Source organism: Glycine max, chromosome 20, assembly GCF_000004515.6.
Source record: "Glycine max cultivar Williams 82 chromosome 20, Glycine_max_v4.0, whole genome shotgun sequence".
Taxonomy (NCBI): domain Eukaryota; kingdom Viridiplantae; phylum Streptophyta; class Magnoliopsida; order Fabales; family Fabaceae; genus Glycine; species Glycine max.
Genome location: NC_038256.2, coordinates 2,757,864 through 2,780,939, shown reverse-complemented (window position 1 = coordinate 2,780,939; position 23,076 = coordinate 2,757,864). Strand labels below are relative to the sequence as shown.

The 23,076-nt window shown below is 34.3% G+C and overlaps 1 protein-coding gene and 1 non-coding gene across 6 annotated transcripts; one reads left to right on the top strand and one right to left on the bottom strand.

Moving 5' to 3' along the window:
• Positions 1–4,249: 4,249 nt before the first annotated feature.
• Positions 4,250–4,321, bottom strand: TRNAT-CGU (transfer RNA threonine (anticodon CGU)). The gene has a single exon. It is a non-coding gene; the product is annotated as a tRNA-Thr (tRNA).
• Positions 4,322–4,394: 73 nt separating this feature from the next.
• LOC100801355 (asparagine synthetase domain-containing protein 1) lies at positions 4,395–16,943 on the top strand. Of its 5 annotated transcripts, none has more exons than XM_006605476.4 (14): positions 4,395–4,545; positions 4,636–4,894; positions 5,175–5,359; positions 5,457–5,592; positions 7,061–7,339; positions 7,713–7,810; positions 8,590–8,704; positions 8,880–8,985; positions 13,196–13,289; positions 14,077–14,273; positions 15,219–15,318; positions 15,420–15,536; positions 15,888–15,944; positions 16,492–16,943. In XM_006605476.4, exons 1-14 carry the CDS (start codon positions 4,447–4,449, stop codon positions 16,603–16,605), a joined length of 1,956 nt encoding a protein of 651 aa, XP_006605539.1. In that variant the 5' UTR covers positions 4,395–4,446; the 3' UTR covers positions 16,606–16,943. The 5 variants fall into 5 exon arrangements, 4 of the variants coding, with proteins under 4 accessions (XP_006605539.1, XP_006605537.1, XP_014628258.1 ...); XM_006605474.4 differs by having other exon boundaries at positions 7,058–7,339; XR_001386968.3 differs by lacking the exons at positions 15,888–15,944; positions 16,492–16,943 and having other exon boundaries at positions 7,058–7,339; positions 14,077–14,290; positions 15,420–15,469.
• The last annotated feature ends 6,133 nt before the right edge of the window (positions 16,944–23,076 follow it).

Here is a 23,076-nt window from a genome sequence, read left to right as displayed (position 1 = left end):
GACCTTGTTTTTTTTCTTGTGAATTCAATCTCCTCAACAATTTATTTTAATAAATTTGGTCCAAACATTAACTCTCTTTCAAATTGTAGACTAAATTTTAAACCTGTATTACGAGTTCTTTTAAATTATAGATTTTATATTTGTATTTATTTATTTAATATATATATATATATATATATATAAATAATTTTATAAAATATTTATACCATATTATGTTAATATGCATATGATTTTTGTCAGTTTATAGTTAATATTATAAATGTGTTTATTGTAAAATTTATTTTTTAAAATAATATTTTTTAAGTTAATTAAATAGAGTTGTTCATTAAATTAAAATGATACTTTAAATATTTTCAACAAATGATTTTTATTTATCATTTCAAAATGATTAATATTATAAGGATTATTATATATTTCAAACTTTATAACTTATAATCTACGTATACATGAAATTATAAGAATAAAAAATTGCAGAGTATCTTATAATTGATCGTTAAGAAAAATAATATATTACATGAGTCTGTTTTATTTTTATTTTTTTAAAGATATTTAGTTAAATTATTAAATTTATGAATGATTAAATTTCATTTAATATTTTTTAATATATAAATAAAGCATTAATAATATTAAATATGAAATTAATGTGCATGTTCAATTCTATTTTACTATATGTACTAGACTTTATATTTTTATATTTTATTTAATATTTATATAAAAATATATGTACATTAATAAAATTTATTTTAAAATATTTATTATCGTATTAAATATAATTATATTTATCTTTCCCACAAGAAAGAGATTATCAAATCATAACACACACTCTCTCTTTGAATCCCAATTTTTTTATCACCTTCTCCTTCATCATTGTGATTGAATTTAACCTTTATTAAATATATTTTTGTTATTATGAATATTATGTTTATATGTACTTGATTTTTTTATTTATAATTAATCATTTTTAAATATTTTCAGTGAAAAAAATTAAAATTTTATTTTTAACTCATATTTTAATCATTTTGCAATGAGATTTGTTTATTCTATATCATTATTTAATTTTCATTTCATTACTTGCTGAATTTTGAAGTTATTGGTCTATAATTGCATTATGCTTTATAAATACTATTTATTCGTAAAAGATTATTATATGATCAAAATTTCATATCTTATAATTTAATTGATATAAATATTATTTATTTATAAAACATTATTGATATGTATAACTCTATTTTAAATATTATTACATATTATTTTTCATATGTCACTATTTCTATTATTTTTATTAATTTAAAAAATATAATATTATTAACAATTAAAATTATATTATTAATTTCTAAATTAAAGATATTATTGATGTGCGTTACTATTTTTTAAATATTACTACATGTCATTTTGCATATGCTATTATTTTAATTATTTTTTATTATACTAAAAAAGACAATGTTAATAATAATAATAATTTTATTATTATTCCTTTTTAGCTATTTTATATTATTATTCATAATAAATATTTAGTATATTATGGCCTGAATTTGTAAGAATAAAATGCTATTATTGTTATTATTATTATTATTATTATTATTATTATTATTATTATTATTATTATTACTACTACTATTATTATTATTATTATTATTATTATTATTATTATTATTATTATTATTATTACAACATCTATGATAATATTATAAATTTTAATGAAATGAAATAAAAACTTTGAGTATACTAATATATACACATAATAGCTTATTATTTAATTTTATCCTTAGTTATTAATTTAAGAGAAAATTGAATCATAAATAAAATATTTTTATTTATTAATGTCAACAACTTTATTCTTCATTAAATACAATTAGAAGCATTAAATTCAGTTGAATTTAACTACTATTATAAAGTTAAATGATAGGTCTAATAGTTAAAAAAAATTCAAGTGAAGTTTACTTATATATTTTCATATTTTTATTTCATATTTATATGTAAAAATTATATATACAATAGTAAATAAAATTTAAAACATTTAGTAGAATATTAAATATTATGATATTATTTTGTGGTTGTAATCATTTTTTGAAATCAAACCGGGATTATAAATTTTGGGGGCTTCTAATCCCTTTTTCTAAAATCGAATTAGGTTTTATAAATTTTGTGGGTTGTAATCATTTTTTGAAATCAAATCAGGGTTTAAAAAGTTTATGGATTAATCCTTTCTTTAAAATTAGACAAGGGTTTAGAAGTTACATGATTTTTTTTATCCTTTTTGTCTATAATTAAATTAAGGTTTTTCAATTTTTCTATTTAATTTTTTTAACATTGAATTAGGATTTTTTTAGTTTCATGGCCCAACAATCCATTTTTATGAAATTAAATTAGGATTTTTAATTTTGTGTCTCAATAATCTTTTTTTAATGAATAAAATTAGTACTTGGTAGTCCAAGTATATATATATATATATATATATATATATATATATATATATATATATATATATATATATATATATATATATATAGTAGGCTCACCAAGCAAGACAAAATAAGATTAAGGTTGAGACCTCACTAAAGATGTGCTTGATGGGGTTGAGAAAAGATGTCTTGATTGAGGCAAAAAAAAAAATCTTTGACAAAGATGTGGCAAAGATGCCTTAAGCAAGGTGGAGCTAAAGATTGGCTTGCCGAGGTTGATCCAAAGATGCACAGACAAGGTAAAGTGGAAGATGTCCTAACCAAGGTTAAGTAGAAGATGTTATCCAAGGTCTAAATGAAGATACCTTGGTCAAAATAGAGGCAAAGATTCTTTGATCATGGTTTAGTGAAAGATGCCTTGGGTGGGACCAAACTAGAAATAGTTTGGTTGAGGTTGTGCTAAAGACACTTTGGTCAAAGTTGAGTTGAGTATATACTTTGACTAAGATCAAACTAAAATTACTCTAGTTGAGATCAAGTTAAATATACTTTTGTCGAGCCAAAGTTAAAAATACTTTAGTTGAGCCAAAGTTTAATTTTTTTTTTTATATTTGATAAAAAAAATGTTTTAAAGAGTCATAACTTGTGGGTTAGGATCTCTTGAACCACCTCATTAAGTGGGAGACCTTGTGCTTAGGCCAAACTAGCACCTTTAGGTCTAATGATGAGCTTGTGACTCATTCATTATGATGAGCTTAAGCTGACGATGATCTCTTGAGCCCTCTCATTCAATTATGACTAGTGAAGAAATCATTAGAGTTTATGGAAATAATATTGTCAATGCACATGCAACTCATATAGTAAACAAGATGTAAAACTTATTTTTTTTATTTTAATATTATGATGACATATTTATTTGATTCACTAAGAATTACTTATAAGTGATGATCTTCTTACCATTTTAAAAGATTTTAATCTTAGTGAAATTATCAATTGAAGTTAAAAAAAAACCCTTGAAACTAATCATTTAATAGAGTAATACAATAGAGAAATCACTTTTGTTATGAAATTGACGCTAGAATGCTAGATTGAGGATTTTTTTTAAGACAATAAATATATTTTTTTGTTAACATCTAAGAAGAAATTTGATGACCCCCATTTATAAATGAAAAGTATAAAGTTTATTATCAGACAAATTAAATGTCATTCATAAACAAATTTACATAATTGACTCATTTTTTATTTTAATATTATGATGACATACTTATTTGATTTACTAAGAACTACTTATAAGTGATGACCCTCCTATCATTTTAAAAGATTTTAATCTTAATGAAATTATCAATTGAAGTTGAAAAAAACCCTTGAAACTAATCATTTGAAAGGGCAATACAATAAGGAAACCACATTTGTTATGAAATTAAGGCTAAAATGCTAGATTGATGATTTTTTTTAAGACAGTGAATATTTTTTTTTAACATCTAATAAAAAATTTGATGACCACCATTTATAAATGTAAAGTATAAAGTTTATTATTAGACAAACTAAATGTCATTCATAAACAAATTTACATAATTGACCAATAAGATTGACGTAATGATGTAAGATTTTGTTATGTTCACACGTGAAAAAATGATTTATTTATCAAGATAATAAGTGTTTACTAAAAGGTAACTACCAAAAATAAAAAATAAAAAAAGAACATGTTTTATATATATACTACAAAAATAAAAATTCATCTTCATTGTACATTACAACTAGGCTAAATATTTTGAAATATAAATTACTAGCGTTATCGTAAATTAACAATCAAGTTACTAAATGTCAATAAATTATGTGAGAAATAAAGCTCCCGGCGAGGATCGAACTCGCGACCTTTCGCTTACGAAGCGAACGCACTACCACTATGCTACGGAAGCTAATGCTTATACTTACAAAAACAAATTTTTATAAATAGTATTATTTTAATTACGACGACGAAGCTAGCGCGAAGTCAAATCCCTACAAAAACCATGTTCTTTGCACAAAGCCAGAAGAGAAGAAGATGTGTGGAATTGCGTTGATTGTCTCAGGCATTCGCATCGACACCTCATCTCTGCCATTCGATTCAACAACAGCAACCCCGACTCGCAAATCCGAGAAAGTAAGCGCAACAACAAAAAAAACTCTTTCTCTTTCAAAAATGGCCGAAATAATAACAGCTTCAGCTACTGTTTCCTTTTGTTCGTTACAGTTATTGTTCTCTTTGGATGATCTGAAAGAAGCGCTGCGGAGAAGGGGTCCCGATAGTTTTGGCGCCAAGAAAGTTCTTCTTCAATTATTAGGTCAAAACGGTGTCTCTTCCTTCACGGTGGAGGAAGACGGCGATGCAGCAGACGGTGCTATCGAAACCGCGAAACTTCATTTCTTCGGTGCCACACTGCAGCTCCGGGGAATTAATCCACTTGTTCAGCCACTGACAGATGCCTCTGGAAATGTTCTCGTGTATAATGGTATTCATAAACCCTAAACCTGAACTCTAAGAAAAAAGAAAATGAAATAATAAGTTTTTTCATAAGTTAAAATTAGTTTATGGATAAGGCGATTTAAATTAGTTTTTCTAAAAAGTTATAACTTTAAGTTAATTTTAGCTTACGGAGAAGTATATTTTCATTTTTTTTTTCTTATTTGCTTATTGCCTGTTGGGCCGAAATTTTAGAGGGATGTTGTGCAATGATGGTTGTTTTGGAAACATGGAACATCGTAGATTTTGATTTCTGTTGTGCTTTTTAGGTGAGATTTTCGGAGGACTTCATCTCGCGAGTGATTGCAACGATGCCGAGTTTCTTTTGCAGACTGTAGGGGAGTGTTGCTCCTGTGGTTCTTGTGCAACTGATAGGTGTGTTGAATGTGGGAAGAGTTCTATTGCGGGTGTTCTTTCTGCAATTAAAGGACCCTGGGCTATCATCTACTGGCAGGTAACACCAAGTGGTAAGTTTCTTTGTGTTTGAATCTTTTGCGGTATGGTTTGTGTGGGCGTGGTGTCAGAGGTGGTGCTTTCGTTGTGTTTTGTAGGATAGTTCGAGGACTCTTTGGTTTGGCCGAGATGCGTTTGGTAGGCGGAGCCTCCTTGTTCACTGGCCGACAGTAGATGACTCAACCTTTCTGCTTTCTTCTGTGTCACCTGTTTCACCGGTTCAGCAGGCCTCTGGTATGTAATACATGAAACAACTATAGTTATCTTGCACTTATGTTTCAATTTCTGTGCACTTGAACTAGAGTGATCTGAATAGAGTCTATACTATTGACTGTTATTTTAGTTTAGTGGTGGGGGGAATGTACTGTAAAGTGTAAACTATTCAGTATTTTCTCAGTATGGTCTTGATATAGATGGTTGTATGAAAGATACACGAACAAGAATGTGCCTGATTTTAGGATATTTTTTGCTTCTGTATGTGATGCTACTTGGATGACTCCTGCATCCTGTTTTTTTGATATGATATATGAAGGTTTGGAACAGATGGGAAATGGTGGTTAAGAGAAAACTATAATCTTATAGTAAGTAAATAAAAGAAATTCAGCAGAAGTGCTCCCTCTCTGGAAGAGCCCGTAGATCACTATCCCTTGCCACAATTTTCTGCCTTTCTCTCCTCTCCCACCAACCCTTATCCCAATCCACCTTTGCTTATCTCCAGAATATTTTCCTCCTCTACTGGGCTGCTATCTAGCCATTTTGTTACATTCCAATTCTTTGTCATAAAAAACTGCCTCTTTTGGCATGCCATCTTTGACAACATTCCCTTGCTGCCCTTTCTGGCCTTTTTCATATCCACTTGCATATTGGGCGTTCTCTCCTTTTATAGACTCGTACTATGGGAGGCCTATCACAATGTAAGCTCTTCATTTGAGTTCAAGCTGTCAATCTTTGCAGCTTGAAATTTAGTTAAGCCATACCATTTTTGGGGGGTTTAAACCCAACACCAATTTGATAACTCTGGAACTCTAATGAATTCTTTATTGAGAATTATGAAACAATGGATGAAAGGCTTTGAGAAATGTTATATATCACTTCTTTATATGTTTTTCCCCCGCTTTCTCACCTATGCTTTTAGTTGTCAAGGACCAACTCTGCTTCTTAAGCTGTTAGATAACTTAGATTTAAGTTCATGATTAATTTTATATCACTAATATTAATTTATAGAGTTCCTTTGTGCTCCCCTTATATTATTTGGCTTTTCTTGTTAGTTACATAGTTGTAAACCTGGACTAGTGGAGGAATCAATATGGGGGATAGTTAGGTTAACTGTTTGACTGCTGGTCTGGTCTGGCTAAAAATTCCAGCTTGAGAAGAAAAAGAAAAAAGGAAAAAAATCACAAAAAGCTAAATATCCTGGTTTAATTCTAACAAATACCCCTGGTTTTCCTGGTTTAACACATTTAAGCACATGTTTGGGTCTCTGTTTGGCAACCCTTGAACATGTATTTGTAAAAGGAACTCATTTGTTACTTTGGGACTCAACGTACATTGAGAGTGTGCTTACTGGTTTTCCAAGCAAACGTTAAATCTGCTGGCCTGGTCTAGGTTTTGAAACTATAGTTAGTTATGTCAGTTCTTGAATTTGTAAACTAAAGTTTGGAATAATATGAGTGTATGACTTGTTAATTTTAATTTGAAGCAGAGTATGAAGATCATAATGGGATAGGATGTCTTAGTTACTGGGAAGAGCTACCATGTGGAATATATAGTGTGCATGTTGATGCTTCAAAAACAAGTGGATATCTGGTGGGTGAAGTCAAGATACATGAATATACAAACTCAATGTTAAATGAACTTATCAAGTGGGAGAGAATTTCCGTTGAACCAAGCTCTGAAGACCTGCATACATTCTGTCACAAGTTATCCTTGGGGCAACATGCTAAGCATCAGCCTTCTTCAGAGGCAGTTCCAAACAAAACAGGTGATTAATGTTAAATAGTGCCAGAATGCTCCATTTAGTTATTCAATACTGTTGAGAATCAGGAATAAATATTATACATTTACTCTAAAGTGATTTGAAATCTGATTTGCAGGAAACATATTTGATTTAGAGGAAACTGAATATCCTGTAATTATGAGTAATTAATACGATCATTCTATATAAACCAGTACCGTAATGTCATTTAGTCATACGGTTTCAGCCTAATATGCCTCTGATTCCTGCTGTTTAACAAATACTTTAATTTCTGTTCTCATACATTCTAGTTCCTTCCTTACTGTAGAATAGTTTGGAAACTCTGTTCTAGCTTTTAAGTCTTACCAGGCTGTGACACATCTTTGTCTTCATTAAGCAGGCTCAATTCAACCTGCAATTCCAATGCCAGCTCATATTTTGCTAAATGCTTTAAAGGAATCAGTCTTACGGCGCACTTCAATGTATACTGTTTATCAGGTGCCAACTTAATTGAACCGGTTACAAGTTTTGTATTCATGTCATTGATAATATGTATTCTATGATTTTTGCCTAACATCAAGGGTAGTGTGTATTCTTGTCAGTTTGTATATTGTTAAGACTGAAGACATTTTCGGCTCTGGGGATGTTAAGACTTAAGTTATATTCTTTATTATATTCAGCCTAAGGCTACAAGTCTATGACTGCACATTGGTTTGTCTGGTAACAATTTTTGGCTGACTTAATGTAATTGACATGGGGTAATTTATTTGTTGCTTCCTGAATGGTTGCATCATATAGAAGTGCCAATGGCTGCATGACACCACATACTGCTGTGAAAATCAAAGCACCTTACTTAGCTGGGCTGATAACCTTTGACAGTAAATCATAATTAATCTTACACGATGGAATAACTTTTTATTTGATGCCTTTCTCACAAAATCCAGTTTTGGTAATGGATAGTAAGTTCCATCCCATAGAAATATCTGTAAAATTTCTTAATCCAAATTTTATGCTTATATCGAAAATTCCAAAATATGAGGATGAATCAATTGACTGCAATAAAAATCAAAATAATCTTACACGGTTAAATAACTTTCTATCATATGCTTTCTCATAAAATCTATTATTATTAGTGAAAAATCTAGCATTCTCTTGTATTTATTTTTTATTTATAAATTTTAACTAAATTCAAACATACCTGTGCAACACATGGGAAGCTTGATAGTATTATTTATATTTGTATGACTCATGATAAGTCTTTGGATTTGATTGCATAGGCTGTGATATCTGGTATTAGACAAGAGAAGTTTTTTCCTGTGGCAATTCTTTTCTCTGGTGGCCTGGACTCTATGATACTTGCAGCATTATTGGATAAATGCATGGATCCCAGCTGTGAGTGATTTCAAATTAACTTAATTTACCTGCTCCTATGCTGAGTATATATGGTACAATCTTTATTAGTTCCTTGTTTGGTTTTGAGACGTGAAGTAGGAGAACTAGTTGAGTTGACATATTTTAATTTTGGAACCTTCAGTTAAGCTGTTTTTAATCTATTTTGAATTGACAGATGAAATTGATCTACTTAATGTAAGTTTTGATGGGCAGTTAGCTCCTGATAGAAAATCTGCCAAGGCAGGGTTGAACGAACTAAGAAGAGTTGCACCTTCCAGAAAGTATGCAATCCACTGTTTTCTTTCTACTTTTCTTGTCCCTTGGTTTATATATTTCATTTTTGCTTGAATATGTAAACTAACTATTTGTTTTCTTTTTTGCCTTTTTAATACTATTAAATTGTGGGAGGGCGAACCCTGGTGCAGCGGTAAAGTTGTGCCTTGGTGACTTGTTGGTCATGGGTTCGAATCCGGAAACAGCCTCTTTGCATATGCAAGGGTAAGGCTGCGTATAACATCCCTCCCCCATACCTTCGCATAGCGAAGAGCCTCCGGGCAATGGGGTACGAAGTTTTAATACTATTAAATTGTGGCCTAATTAGTCTGTTCTGCAAGTATATGTTGAGTAATAGTATTAAATTTACTGTATGATGTTGACTTTACCAATTTTATTTGGGATGAAAATTTTGAAAAAGAGGAAATATTTCATTAATTATCAGATTAAATATTTCAGCCGGAAACTTTTTCCTGTTATATTCTGTGAATAATCATCTTTTTTCCGTTGTTATGGGCATTGAAAATGGTCTGAAACATATTGTTCTAGTGAGATTGATGTTGCGACTTGACTGGAAATGACTGCAACCTAATTTCAAATCGAACAATATTCAACCAAATCAAACAATATCCATACTAGGTACTAGCACTGTACCCATGTCCTTGCTACTTAGGCTTTCAAGACTGTAATTCCTCAAATGCCTAAAATGGTAGTTGAGCAAAAACAGTGGGACGGCTGATGGGTTGTTGGTGACCAGAAGGAAGTTAGGGAGGCAGAAAAACTAAGGCCTGTTTAGGGTGGTTTTTAGTTGTAAGTTTCAAATTTTTTAAAAATTGCAATCAGTTTTTACTTTTTAAAAATTAGTTTTAGTTTTCTCTCTCTAATTTTTAGCTTCAAAATAAACTCACTTTAAAAGTTAACTATATTTTTAAAATTAGTTTAAGGGTATATTTGTGTGGTGACACGACAATGGCGGTGACAACAACTATGGTGTTAACGGAAGTGACAATGGTAGTGGAGGTGGTAGTGGCGGTGGTGCCAATGGTGGTGGTAATGGGGCCGATGGTGGTGGTGGTTGCGTCAATAACGACGGTGGTCGTGTCGTCAATGATGATGGTGTTGAAGGCGATGGTAGACATGATGGTTGTGGTGGCATTGTGTGTGTTTGTCTGTGCCAGTGTTATCAATGGCGGATGGCGGAACATGGTGGAAGGCTGAAATTCTGTCATATAAACACGCCATTGCACCTTATGGCGGGCCTCCCTTCACAAATTGCCTATGGTGGTTGGCAAAAAATCCGCCACAACATTGTGCCATGGCTGCTATTTTACAACACTGGTCTCTGCCAAACATTTACACATACAATTCACCTAGGACTAATATTTTTATCATTATTTTTGTTGGTTAGGTTTTAACTGTGAAGAAACAGTGAATTTTGCAACTGGTGATTGCTTTCCACTAGGGGCTGCTGCTAGCAAGTGTTATGCCAATCTCAGAATGTCTCCCATATTTGCATACAAGGAACTTCTGAGATGGGTATAAGACTTGCTAGCTGCCGACCCTAGTGGAAAGCAATCACCAGTTGCAAAATTCACTGCTTCTCCACAGTTAAAAACCTAACCAACAAAAAAATGATAAATGTTAGGTGAATTGATGTGTCAATGTTTGGCAGAGACAAACACACACACACAAAGATAGATTATCATTACTGAATCCAGCATGATATGCTCTAGGAAAGGTGATGACAAACTCTTTTGGCATGTTGCCTTGTAAACTTCCACATCATTTTGTAGCAAGATATTTGGAGGAAACATGGTTGTTTTATGCCCAAGAAGTTCAAAAGCCCCATCCTCTCCATGTTTTGGCAAGATTTTATCATTACTATACACATGATTTAAGACAACATTTTCAAATTGAGAAGCTGCATGAGCAGGCATGCCATACCAATATTTTTTTTTTTTGCACCAAAATGATGATGATTTATGCTGCAAATTAAACATAAGTGAAAAGAAATTGTCGAACAATGTAGAAAATGATGTTGACAATGGAGCAGAAGGCTAAATTTTGAGAAATACCTGTACAAATATTGATCTTGTACATGCCATGCAAACATGCTGAACAGAATCCCGATGTACAGCATAGGATCAGTTATTCCCTACAAAGTTTATTCATGGGTTAAAAAAAACAATTTAAATTCATTTTTGGTTTCAAGAACTTCTTGCTTACTGGTATTTCCTTGTCAACTAAATGCAATTTGGATTGTGGCAGCTGTGAGAAATTCTGATATAAAAGAAATCAGATATAAATATATTGAGTAAGCAATAAATACTTATGCATAGAAGAATGGCAATACCACACATGGAAATTTTTTGAGGATCACACATGTAAATAGAACAAAAGAAATGGAGTCAGTATAAAATCTGAAGTCAACCTTAAATTCCATTTACTTGTTCCAAGCTTGTATTGGGAAAAACCCAAGTCCCACATCAGCTAAAAATAAAGCCAAGTTAGAGTATATAAGTGAGGGACAACCCTCACCCCTTAAGCTAGCTTTTGAGGTTGAGTTAGGTTTAAACTCATTCTAAGAATCTAAGATGGTATTAGAGTATATCTAAGCTTAATCCAAAGGGCCACCCACAATAGTTATCCACGCACCACGCCTAAGAAGTGCTGGGCGTGACGGAGTGTATTGGGAAAAATCTAAGTCACACATCAACTAAAAATAAAGTCAAGTTAGAGTATATAAGTGAGGGGCAACCCTCATCCCTTGAGCTAGCTTTTGGAGTCGAGTTAGGTCTAAATTCACATTCTAAGAATCTAAGAGCTTGTCATTAGGATCACATGAAAAGGCATTATCCTCAATATTTATCATACTGTTCCCTTTCCTTCATGTGCCATCTCGCGCAAAAACTCTTTCCCTCTAAATCTCTTTTCCATAATGTATGGGCATTGAAAATGGTCTGAAATGTATCTTTCTAGTGAGATTGTTTTTCTGAGTTGACTGGAAATGATTTCAACCTAGTTTCAAATAAAATGATATTCGACCAAATCTTATTGTACCCGTATGCATAACAGATACTAGTACTGTACCCATATCCTTGCTACTTAGGCTTTAAAGATTGTAATTCCTCAAATGCCAAAAATGGCAGTTGAGCAAAGACAGTGGCATGGCTGATTGGTTGTTGGTGACTGGAAGGGAGGCAGGAAAACTAAGTGATCGGAGGCTTGGGAATAAATGTGTTGGTGTACCTGTGGAAGAACCTGTTCTGATTTAAAATTGATGTAGATTGTAGAATATGTAGGCAGAAAGGGAGAGATCAGAAATAGAAAATATTGTTTTCACCATTTCCTTTACGGAAGTTTGAAAAATAGGAAATTCATAAAAATAAGGTGGGCAGAAAGGGAGAGATCAGAAATAGAAAATATTGTCACCATTTCCTTTATGGAAGTTTGAAAAATAGGAAATTCATAAAATAAGGTGGTATTTTTGTAATTGTCATTGAACACATATAGATTGAAAATGAAAACAGAAAACAAACAAAACGTATCCTAAGGAGAAAACAAGAAAATGAAGAAAACAGGGGAGTGACAGAGTAGACCAAGATTGGAATAGAACAGAAAGTGCCAAAAAAATATTGATACTTAATTCAACCTCAAATTAAAATGTATGTTAGTACAGCACTACAGCGCAGCAATCCTTGAATGTGCAAATTTCAACTTGATTCTAAATTACTGAACAATCAAATGACCTAATTTATTAAAGATTTTCTAATAACCCCAAATTACTAAAAGTTCCAAAAATACAATAATTTCCTTCCCAATATATGTCATATACCTAATAATCCTACAATTCTATTTCTATTCCTCATTCTTTACTCTGATCTCATACTCCATGACTTGGTATCATGAATTCATGATGCTTATGTTAAGCTTCAGTCCAAGTTTTATTGTGTTAGTTTTAATTTGCATGTAGGTTCTAGATATGTTTACTACAAAAACAAATACGGGTGAATTACACAGGTAAAATGATATCATTGGGCTGTATTAAGGAGAATAAAGAAAGATATTCTTTTTTTGGCTTCATGAACATCAAATACATAACTTTTATATCTAATGAGTCTCTTATTTTTTGCTTTTGATATATATTAGATGTTCTTTATGTCAAAATATCTTTTGTAGCATCTATGATGTTCAGGTGAAAGTGCATTATAATTGCAGGTGGAGACTTGTGGAAATTGATGCTGACTTGTCAGACTTGGTGTTCGAAACTAGTCATGTTATGTCCCTCATAAATCCTGCCAACACCTACATGGTACTAATTAATGCTCTGGATCTGTAATTTATAATATTATTCTATCATGCATAAACTTTCTAGTTGCTTTAAGGATTTGAATTATCAACCAACTGCAACTGTCATTCTTTTGAGAGGGTATATGCATATCATCAAAGTAGTCAATAGCACAAGTTCAGGCAAGCATTTAGTTATTTGGGGATAAATGATTTTGTGAAAACAAAATTATGAGAGAATTGAGGAAAACAGTTAGAGGTGGACAAGTCAAAAGAATGGAAATTTAACTGTTAGTTCTATGGATTTAGATACAAAATTTTAAAATTATAAGGACTTTGTTAGAAGTTTTTAAACTATATGAACTTAATTTAAAACTTGGTAACAAAAAAAAAAAAAATTAAAACTTGGTGAAGTTATAGGGATGTATAGATTAATTTAACCAAAAATGGTTAGCTGTTATTTAGTAAATTTCTTGTAGCAAGAACTAAGAAGAGACAAACAAACAATGCATACAAGGTTGAAAAGGAAAGTAAAAGGCAAATATATATAGTTTAAAAGTTGGGCATTGATTTCAGCACACATGTCATCTAAGAATTATTAAAGTTTGTGCCACTGACCACAATCTGCATTCTGCTTCTGCGTTGGTAGTTCCTTTCTTGCTGAATGGATTCAATTTTTTTTTTTAATTTTAACTTCACTTTTCATGTTCTAGACAGGTGAGATGGAAATTTCAGACTGAAAACCTTGTACTAAGTTTTTGAACACCTTTATTGTTTCTGATTTGATGATTGGTTTGCACATATCTTTTCAGGACCTGAATATTGGAATTGCTTTATGGCTTGCTGCTGGTGGTGATGGATGGGTATCTGATGCAAATACATATGATAATGATGGCAATCATGTACGAATTAAATATAAGTCAAATGCGAAGATTCTCCTTGTTGGTTCTGGTGCCGATGAGCAGTGTGCTGGGTATGGGAGACATAGAACAAGTTATAGACGTGGAAGGTACTACTATGATAATGGTAAATTGTGTTTGAGCATTATTCTTATCCTTATGTTTACAACATACAATGATTATATCAAGTTGATTCTATGTTGTAATGAATAAAACTTTTCTTTTTCCATTTTTATAATAGCTTGGATCTTATAATATTCTGTTCATATGTCACTGTCGATTCTTACATCTTTGCATTATTCATGGGTAAGTCTAGACAATTTGTCTTTTCAATTGGAAAGAATATAAAGCATATACTTTAATAAATTTCCTCTGGTTTAAAATGTTATTCCACTCACTATGTCTGTAAAAATATTGAATAAACTCCTAATTTTCTCCTCCAAAGATACCAGGATTATCATTTTCATCCTCTAAAATTTATCATTAATATAGTTTCTCAATTATAAAAAGTGTCAAAATTTCTGTTTGATTGAGAGAAATAAATGTTATTTAATCCTAATTTAGGGACTACTTTGACAACGTTTTGCATGATTGGGGGACTAAATTGATGAAGCTTTACGAAGGACTAAATTGATGACATAACATTTCAAGGACCGAAGTAATGTTGCATATCTGTAGATGATGAAAATAGGTTTCACTAAAAAATTTATCAAACTGAATGTACTTGATCAATATTTATTTAGAAGATGTCTTTTTTTTTCTTCTTAATGTGGTAGTTTAATGTATGCTTAAATATGATTTTGGTCCCTGAAAAATATTAAATTTTACGGGGACTAAAATAAAAAATAATAATTTAAAGGACCAAAATCAAAATGACCCTATTTTTCAGGGACCAAAATCATATTTAAGCCTTTAATGCACTTTCACTAAGAGAAGCAATATTAATGAAATTCTTAAGTGGCCTGATTGTTAACTTAATAATACTGATTAACTGTAGAATGTATGTGCATTATCTTTTTAATGCATTCTGATGGCGTATAGTATGCCTTAATCAGTTGGCTGGGGTTACATGAGGAAATGAGACTCGACATGCAAAGAATTTGGAGAAGAAATTTAGGGAGAGATGATAGATGTATTGCTGATAATGGGAAGGAGGTAATGCTCAAAGTCGATAAAAAATCAGTATGGACCTACCCGTTACTTATCAACTTTTTTTTTTCCTTCTCTTTTTTGTTTTGCTTCTATTTTTCCTTTAGGCTAGATTTCCATTCTTGGATGAGGATGTTATAAGGCTTTTGCTCAATATTCCATTGTGGGAGGTAGCCAACCTCGATCAACCTAGTGGCATTGGTGATAAAAGGATTTTAAGAGAGGTATTGCTATTTCTTTGTTAAGTTTGAATGCTTTATTTACTTGTCTCGTTTACTGATTTATGAATTTACAGTATCTTTTTTTTAATGGCTGACTGAGTCAACACTTTCTCAGGATCTTTTTTTTTTCGATCACTTTTTGACTGAGCTGAATGTAGTGATGAGTGTTTGGTAATGCAAGCAAAATTATATGCCTTATGAACAAGTGCTGTTGCCTGAGGAATTCTGTTTTCCCTGAAAAGAAATTATGAGTCTCCTTATGTTGTTACCAAATTACAACCTTTTCTGTTTGAAGTCCCAAAAAAGAAAATAGATTCCTAAACTTGAATCTCATAGTTAATGTATTTCTTGAAGGTTGCTGAATTGCTTGGTTTATATGAAGCAGCAGTTCTGCCAAAACGAGCAATCCAGGTGTGCATCTCTGAAACTTTACACTTGAATTTTACTTGATGTAAAATGGACAGTGGGCTTCTAAAACTATTCAAAGCCATTAAAGGAAGAAAAAAAATGCTATTTGAGGGTTTGCAAATTTTAAATAAATCCTCTAGGTTTATTATTAGTTTTAATCTACTCTTTCAGAATACAGTTGTTCCATTCGTTCAACAGTTTAAGTTTTATACTCTGCTGGTTCACCTGTGTACCGGAACCATATTGCCTTTTCCTTTCATGTTAGATGTCAATAGAGTTTTGTTATTGCTGGGATGCATTGAAGAACTAAAATGTATAACTGTTATGAGTATAGGGAAAACCTATTATATTTTTCTCACAAACTGTTGTATTTTTAACTTTAAGAAACTAACTTGTCTATAAGGAAATAATAGCCAGAGGGTGCAAGTTCACTAGATCAGGCAATGACTATAATTTGTTTATAAGTTGCACATATGTATGTAGCTTGGTTAATTACCACTCTTTTGCCTGGTGATTAATGTGTCATTCTGTTATATGTTTATTGTTGTAGTTTGGTTCAAGAATTGCAAGGGAATCAAATCGGAAGAATTTTGGAAGCAATCGAGCAGCAAATCAGGCATCGGCTGGCAGCGTAACGATTCATAGGAAATCCAATTTTTGTTGATTTTTTTTTTGGCATGCGGAACACATTATCCTTTCTGATCCAAACCATTAATAGACGTAGTTGTTTGAAACCGTGTGTGCCTATATATTTGATCAAGAAATTGGACAGCATTTTGGAACTACTTGAGATGTTATGCTTGGTGGTACCTTTACTATATCTGAAGGGTTTTGATCAATAATATCTGTAAGGAGGATTCGACCCCCAGAGCTCTCCCTAACGCCAAAATTTCTGCGAGCTTGACCTCAAACGTGCTTGTAAACCACTTTTGAGTCTTGGCTAGATACTGATTTTGAGATTAATTGTATGACACGATACAAGTTTATGGTGATTTTCATGAACAACAGTGTAATTATAATTTAATTAATTTTTCATTACTCTTCAAATTTCAGATATAGCATATTTCCTTTGTTTGGTGTACAATGGTGGCAACAAGATATTTGGTGTATAATTTAATAAAGTCAGCTCATTTTTTGACCAATTAATATATATATATATATATATATATATATATATATATATATATATATATATATATATATATATACACACACACACACACATTCACAAAGCTTGATCACCAAACAGTCCTCCTTCTAGAGGATTAAACTCCTTCTATTCTTCAGAAAAATGTGCTGTACTCATCTGCAGCTACCTATTGATATTGTGCTTTGTGACTACTTATATAAGTCTGTCTAGAGTCACGAAATTATTATTCCCATAGTCATGTATAGACTTTATGGTGTGCCCGATAAAAGCTTTTACTTGATAATGTTGATACATTGTTTTGATTTTGACTTCTCTTTCAAATTCTTGTATCAGCTAAGTTGAAAAAAATGATAATATGTGGAACATATGAGGGGTAAAAGGCCAACCAATATTGTTTCAACGATCGAAATAAAGCTCACCTCCAATGATCAACACGAAACAGAAACAGTAACAGTGTGAAACCATCAATTTAAGAGCTCCATGTAGTTACATTGCCAATGACAGATTTTAAAATGAGAAAATGTTGTTCGAGAAGAGAGAACATGAAGCACATTCTTTTAAGAGGGAGATTTTTTTTTTTTTATTATAAAAAAAGACTGTTTAAAACCCCCTAAAACTCATAGGGGTACTTGACATGTTGCTGGAACTAGAACTCATGTGACACTAGCATATTCATCAACACCGGAAGCACATTCTAAACTAAACTACTGATTGAATTATAGAACAGATGAAAAATGTATCAGTATCACGTTACAGTAAGCACACTATTATTTGGAGCTTTTGCAGTATCAGAAGACACAAGTAAAAGAGTAAGAGGAATGCAAAGAGAAAGAGGGTAACAACAAATGAGTAATATTTATGAAAAATCAACACTAGTTAAAGGTAAAAGGAGTACAATTTTTTTAAAAAACTAAAATTGTTGGATGGATGCTGATGCGTTGGAGACAGAAAAATAAAAGCAATATCAGAAAAGAGAATATCAGAACCAAGGTAAGGGAAAATTGTTAAATATCTACTTGCTTTATTCCTTTCACTAAGGGGTACATATATAGTGCAATTGTAACAAACTCAACCAATTCGAAGATACCCCCACTACTAACAGAATAACAAACTTCTATTACCCTCCACTACAACAAGCATTAACAGAATACCCTTTCGTTGACAAATAAGCCAACATATTGCTTTGCTAATCAAACCTAATCTCTTAGGTGCCTTGGGATGGTGATTACTCTTTTGGGCCTTGTACTCATCTGATCATTGAACTTGGGCCCATCATTTCCTATCCCATCAGGCAACACCTTGTCCTCAAGGTGATAAGCTTTCTTTAAATTGGCCCAGTCTTTCCAGGATGTTTCATTTGGATGAAGACACTCCCATTGGATGAGGACCATTAAATGAGTTTCATCCCCGATAACATCCTGGCAAGTACTCAGAATTGCAAGAGGTGAAATGACAGGTTGCTGGTCTCTGGTCTGAGAAGGTAATGTTATTGGTATGTCGGTGGCTGAGGGGGATTGGTGGAATGGTTTAAGTATTGAGCAATGGAAAACTAGATGGATGCGACAACCTTCTAGAAGCTGTAATTTGTAAGCCACTTTGCCAATACGAGAAAGGATCTGAAATGGGCCATAAAATCTTTTGGCCAATTTGGAGTACGAAGCTTGCACTGTAGAGAGTTGACGGTGGGGTCAAAGTTTGACCATGACCCACTGTCCAACTTCGAAGTGGATTTCCCTTATGTGGGTATTGGCTAGACTCTTCATGCGCGCTTGTGATTTCGAAAGCTTCTTCCGCAAACTAGTGAAGACTGTCTCTCTGTTAGTCAGTAACTCATCCATAACTATTACCCGAGCCGATCCTGTGAGGTATTGAGGGATGCTGGGTGGTTTCCAGCCAAAGGTTATTTCGAATGGAGAAACACTAGTTGCATAGTGAATTGAGGTGTTGTAGGACCATTCGGCCCACATAAGGAATTTGCCCCAAGTGGTTGGTTTCGAGTGAAAAAAAAGCGTGTAAGTACTACTCCACTACTCGGTCGATGACCTCAGTTTGGCCATCCGTTTAGGGATGGTAAGTCGAACTCATGCGCAGTCACGTGCCACTCAGACGAAAGAGCTCCTGCCAAAAGCGGCTGATGAACAGTGGGTCTCTGTCGGACACCAAACTGCGAGGCATGCCGTGGGGTTTCCCTACTATTTCTAGAAACAGCAAGGCAACAGTGTGTGCCATATAATTGGGAGTTAACATACCCAGGTGAACCCCCTTTGAAAATCTGTCAACGACCACGAGAATGGTAGTGTGCCCCCGATAAGGTGGAAGGCCCACAATGAAGTCTAATAATAGGTCTTCCCATGGTCGTAAGGGCATTGGCAATGGGCAAAGCAGGCTCGCCGACTTTCGTGCTTCATACTTGGTATGTTGACAGTCACGACACGATGCAATGATTTTTCGAACATCGTCACGCATACTCGACAAAGTAAAATTCTCCACCAAATGTGCTAGTATCTTTTTGATACCCATGTGTCCTCCTGTGGGTGTGGTGTGAAATTCCAATAACAGGGTATGGATAAAGTCGAGTCTAGAGGGAAGCCAGATACTATTCTTGTACAAAATGAAATTCTGAACGACAACATAATCAGGCTTAATTGTCGGATTATCTTGCAAGGCCTGTTTGAGAGCAATGAACTCAGGATGGAATGTTAATTCGCGCTTGAGTTGATCCAAAAAGGCGAAGTGGGGCACTGAAAGGACCAATAAGGAAGCGTGTCCCTCCTCTAGGATTCGTGATAACACATCGGCAACTGTATTGGTCTTGCTTGTTCGATAGTGTATAGTATAATCATACCCCATAAGTCGAGCGAGGTATGTCTGCTGCTCTGGAGTCTAAATGGTTTGGCTCATTAGTTCCTTTAGACTACAGTGGTTTGTGAGGATTACGAAAACATGTCCCAGCAAATACTGTTGCCATTTCTTGATGGTGGTCGTGATGACAGCAAACTCACGAACATAAGCTGAAGCTAGACGAAGCTTGGGGCAAAATTGCTTGCTAAAAAATGCGAGAGGGTGACCCAACTGTGATAGCACCGCTCCTATTCCAATGCCTGATGCATCAATTTCCACCGTGAATGGAATCGAAAAATTAGGAAGTTGCAGTACCGACGCTGTACTCACGGCATGTTTGAGCTTCTAAAAGGTGATTTATGCTTATGAGGACCAAACCAAGTGAGGTTGTGTCAATGCGTTAGTCAGGGGAGCCGCTAGTGTGGCATAACCTTTGATAAAGCGGTGATAAAATCCAACAAGACCAAGGAACCCGCGAAGAGCTCTAAAGCTTCGAGGTGTTGGCCATTGGTGGATTGCTCTGACCTTGTCGGGTACGGGTTCCACTCCTCGGGTCGAGACCAAATGACCTAGGCACTCAATCTGGGATTGGGCAAATGAACACTTGGACTTTTTGAGGAAAAATTGACCCTTCTCTAGAGCACGAAATGTATGCTCCAACTGATGAAGATGATCTGCGAAATTTTTGCTGTAGATAAGAATGTCATCAAAAAACACAATGACAAATTTTTGGTGGAAAGGTCGAAAGGTTTCATTCATCATTGTTTGGAAGGAGGACGGAGCATTGCACAATCCAAAGGGCATTACGCGAAATTCATAATGCCCGTGATGAGTGCGGAATGCCATTTTATTGATGTCAATTTCCTTCATCAAAATTTGGTGATAGCCCTGAAGCAAGTCGAGCCTTGAGAACCATTGAGCCCTACCCAATTCGTCCAACAACTCATCCACTGTTGGAATTGGAAACCTGTCCCTGATGGTGATGGCATTTAATGCGCGATAGTTTACACAAAAATACCAGGACCCATTGCATTTCTTCACAAGAAACACCGGAGAGGAGAATGGGCTCGTACTGGGTCGGATCACTCCATTCTTCAACATCGAGTCCACCTGTGACTCAATTTCTTGTTTCTGGAAGTAAGGATAATGGCATGAAGGTTAATGGCATTGGGACGAAGGTTAATGGCATGATTTGTGGTGCGCAAAGGAGGCAAGGATGTTAGGGTATGGAATAAATGGTTAAATTTCTGAATGAAGGTCTGAATTTCTGGGTTTTGGTGTGGTGTGTAAGACATTTGGGTTGAAGGGGCTCAATAAGTAGATGAAAAAATGCACTCGCCCCATCGGTTCTTATGAGACGCCGTAATTAGTGCGCTGTAATGGATTGAATTGCACCTTCCCGCTCCCCTCTCAGCTTAACAACTCTGCCATCATAAAAAAACTTCATGGTGAGGTCATTATAGTCCGTGAGGACTGAACCCAATGACCTCAGCCATTCAATGTCGAGGACGAGGTTAGTGCCACATAATGGAAGTAAATGGAAATTGACGATGAAACTTTGGTCCTGCACTTGAAGGGAAATGTCTTTGCACCACTGATTGCATTTGAGCGCATGGCCATTCCCCACCATGACCTTCAGAGGGTGTGTGAACTGTGTGTGTAAGCTTAAGACAGACACTAAACGTTCCTAGATAAAATTATGGGTACTACCCCCATCAATTAATATTCACACCTTGTGCCTGTTGATACAACCCAATAGACGTAATGTTTTTGGGGCCATGTGGCCCGAAAATGCATGTAAGCTAATTTGGGCTGGTGATGGCCCATTAGCCTCGTCGTTATCGTCACTCATATCAGGGAAAAAATCACTCGAAGGGTTATCCTCTTCGTCTGTAATCAGAAGGAACAATTTGGGAGCACACCTATGACCGTGGATGATTTTTTCATCGCAGTTGAAACATAAGCCTTTCTTCCGGCGCGAGGCAAGCTCTTCTGGTGACAATCGCTTGAAGGGAATGGAAGGGGACTTTGGAGGTGTGGGTAATAGAGCAGGTGCTGGTAACAGAGGGGAAGTGCAAGAGGGAAGAGGTCTTGGAGGAAGTGTTGGTCCAGGAGGACGTCTTCGAAAGAGGTGTTGAGAGTCCTCGAATTTCTCCTCTTGGAGACGCGCTAAGGCCGCGACTTGAACCATCTTCAAAGGCTGTGAAGCCTGGACCTCTCGATGGATTTTCGGAGTCAAGTCAGAGATGAAACAACTGATCAAGAAAGCAGGATGAAGGCCGATAACGCGATTGGCAAGTGATTCAAATTCAGCAAGGTGCTCGCTGACTGTTTCACGCCGTCTAAGCTTAAAAAATGTGCCGAAAGGGTTGTCATATTGAGACGGGGCAAAACAGGATTCTAATGCATGCAAAGGCCTGGCCAAGAGGAGAATTGTCCGTTCCAGGACATCCATTGGAACCATGCCAACGCTGGCCCTTCCATATAAAAAGAAGCGATGGTAAGTTTGTCTGCTTCTGGTGTCTCATGATAAACAAAAAATTGGTTGATCTTGAAGATCCAACCAAAGGGGTCTAAACCATCAAAATGAGGAACGTCTAATTTCATGCGGTGCAATGAAGATAGGGGCTGAAGGGTGGAGGGGCTGGCCATAGACGATGTCGGAGAATGAGAACTGGTTTCAAGGTAAGAGACCTTCTGACAAAGGTCCTCTAATTTGGTGGACAAAGGGGCAATGGCATCCTAGATGCGGTCAATGTTGGTTTTAGATTGAGTGGAGTCAGCCATCTCAATGAAAGCACCAAGATGATGCGTTAGAGATAGAAAGATAAAAGCAATATCAGAAAAAGAGGATATCAAAACCAAGGTAAGGGAAAATTGCTAAATATTTGCTTGCTTTATTCCTTTCACTAAGGGGTACATATATAGTGCAATTGTAACAAACTTAATCAATTCAAAGATACCCCCACTACTAACAGAATAACAAACTTCAATTACCCCCCACTACAACAAGTACTAACAAAATACCTTTTTGTTGACAAATAAGCCAACATACTGCCCTACCAATCAAACGTAATCTCTTAGGTGCCTTGGGGTGGTGATTACTCTTTTGGGCCTTGTACTCATTTGATAATTGAACTTGGG

What these genes read in the sequence shown, in the direction of transcription:
- LOC100801355 (XM_006605474.4), top strand. Translation starts at nt 4,447, where the DNA reads ATGTGTGGAATTGCGTTGATTGTCTCAGGCATTCGCATCGACACCTCA. An exon ending in GGCAGTTCCAAACAAAACAG is followed by an intron (nt 7,340 to 7,712) that starts GTGATTAATGTT and finishes TTCATTAAGCAG; the next exon opens with GCTCAATTCAACCTGCAATT. An exon ending in AGAGTTGCACCTTCCAGAAA is followed by an intron (nt 8,986 to 13,195) that starts GTATGCAATCCA and finishes TTATAATTGCAG; the next exon opens with GTGGAGACTTGTGGAAATTG.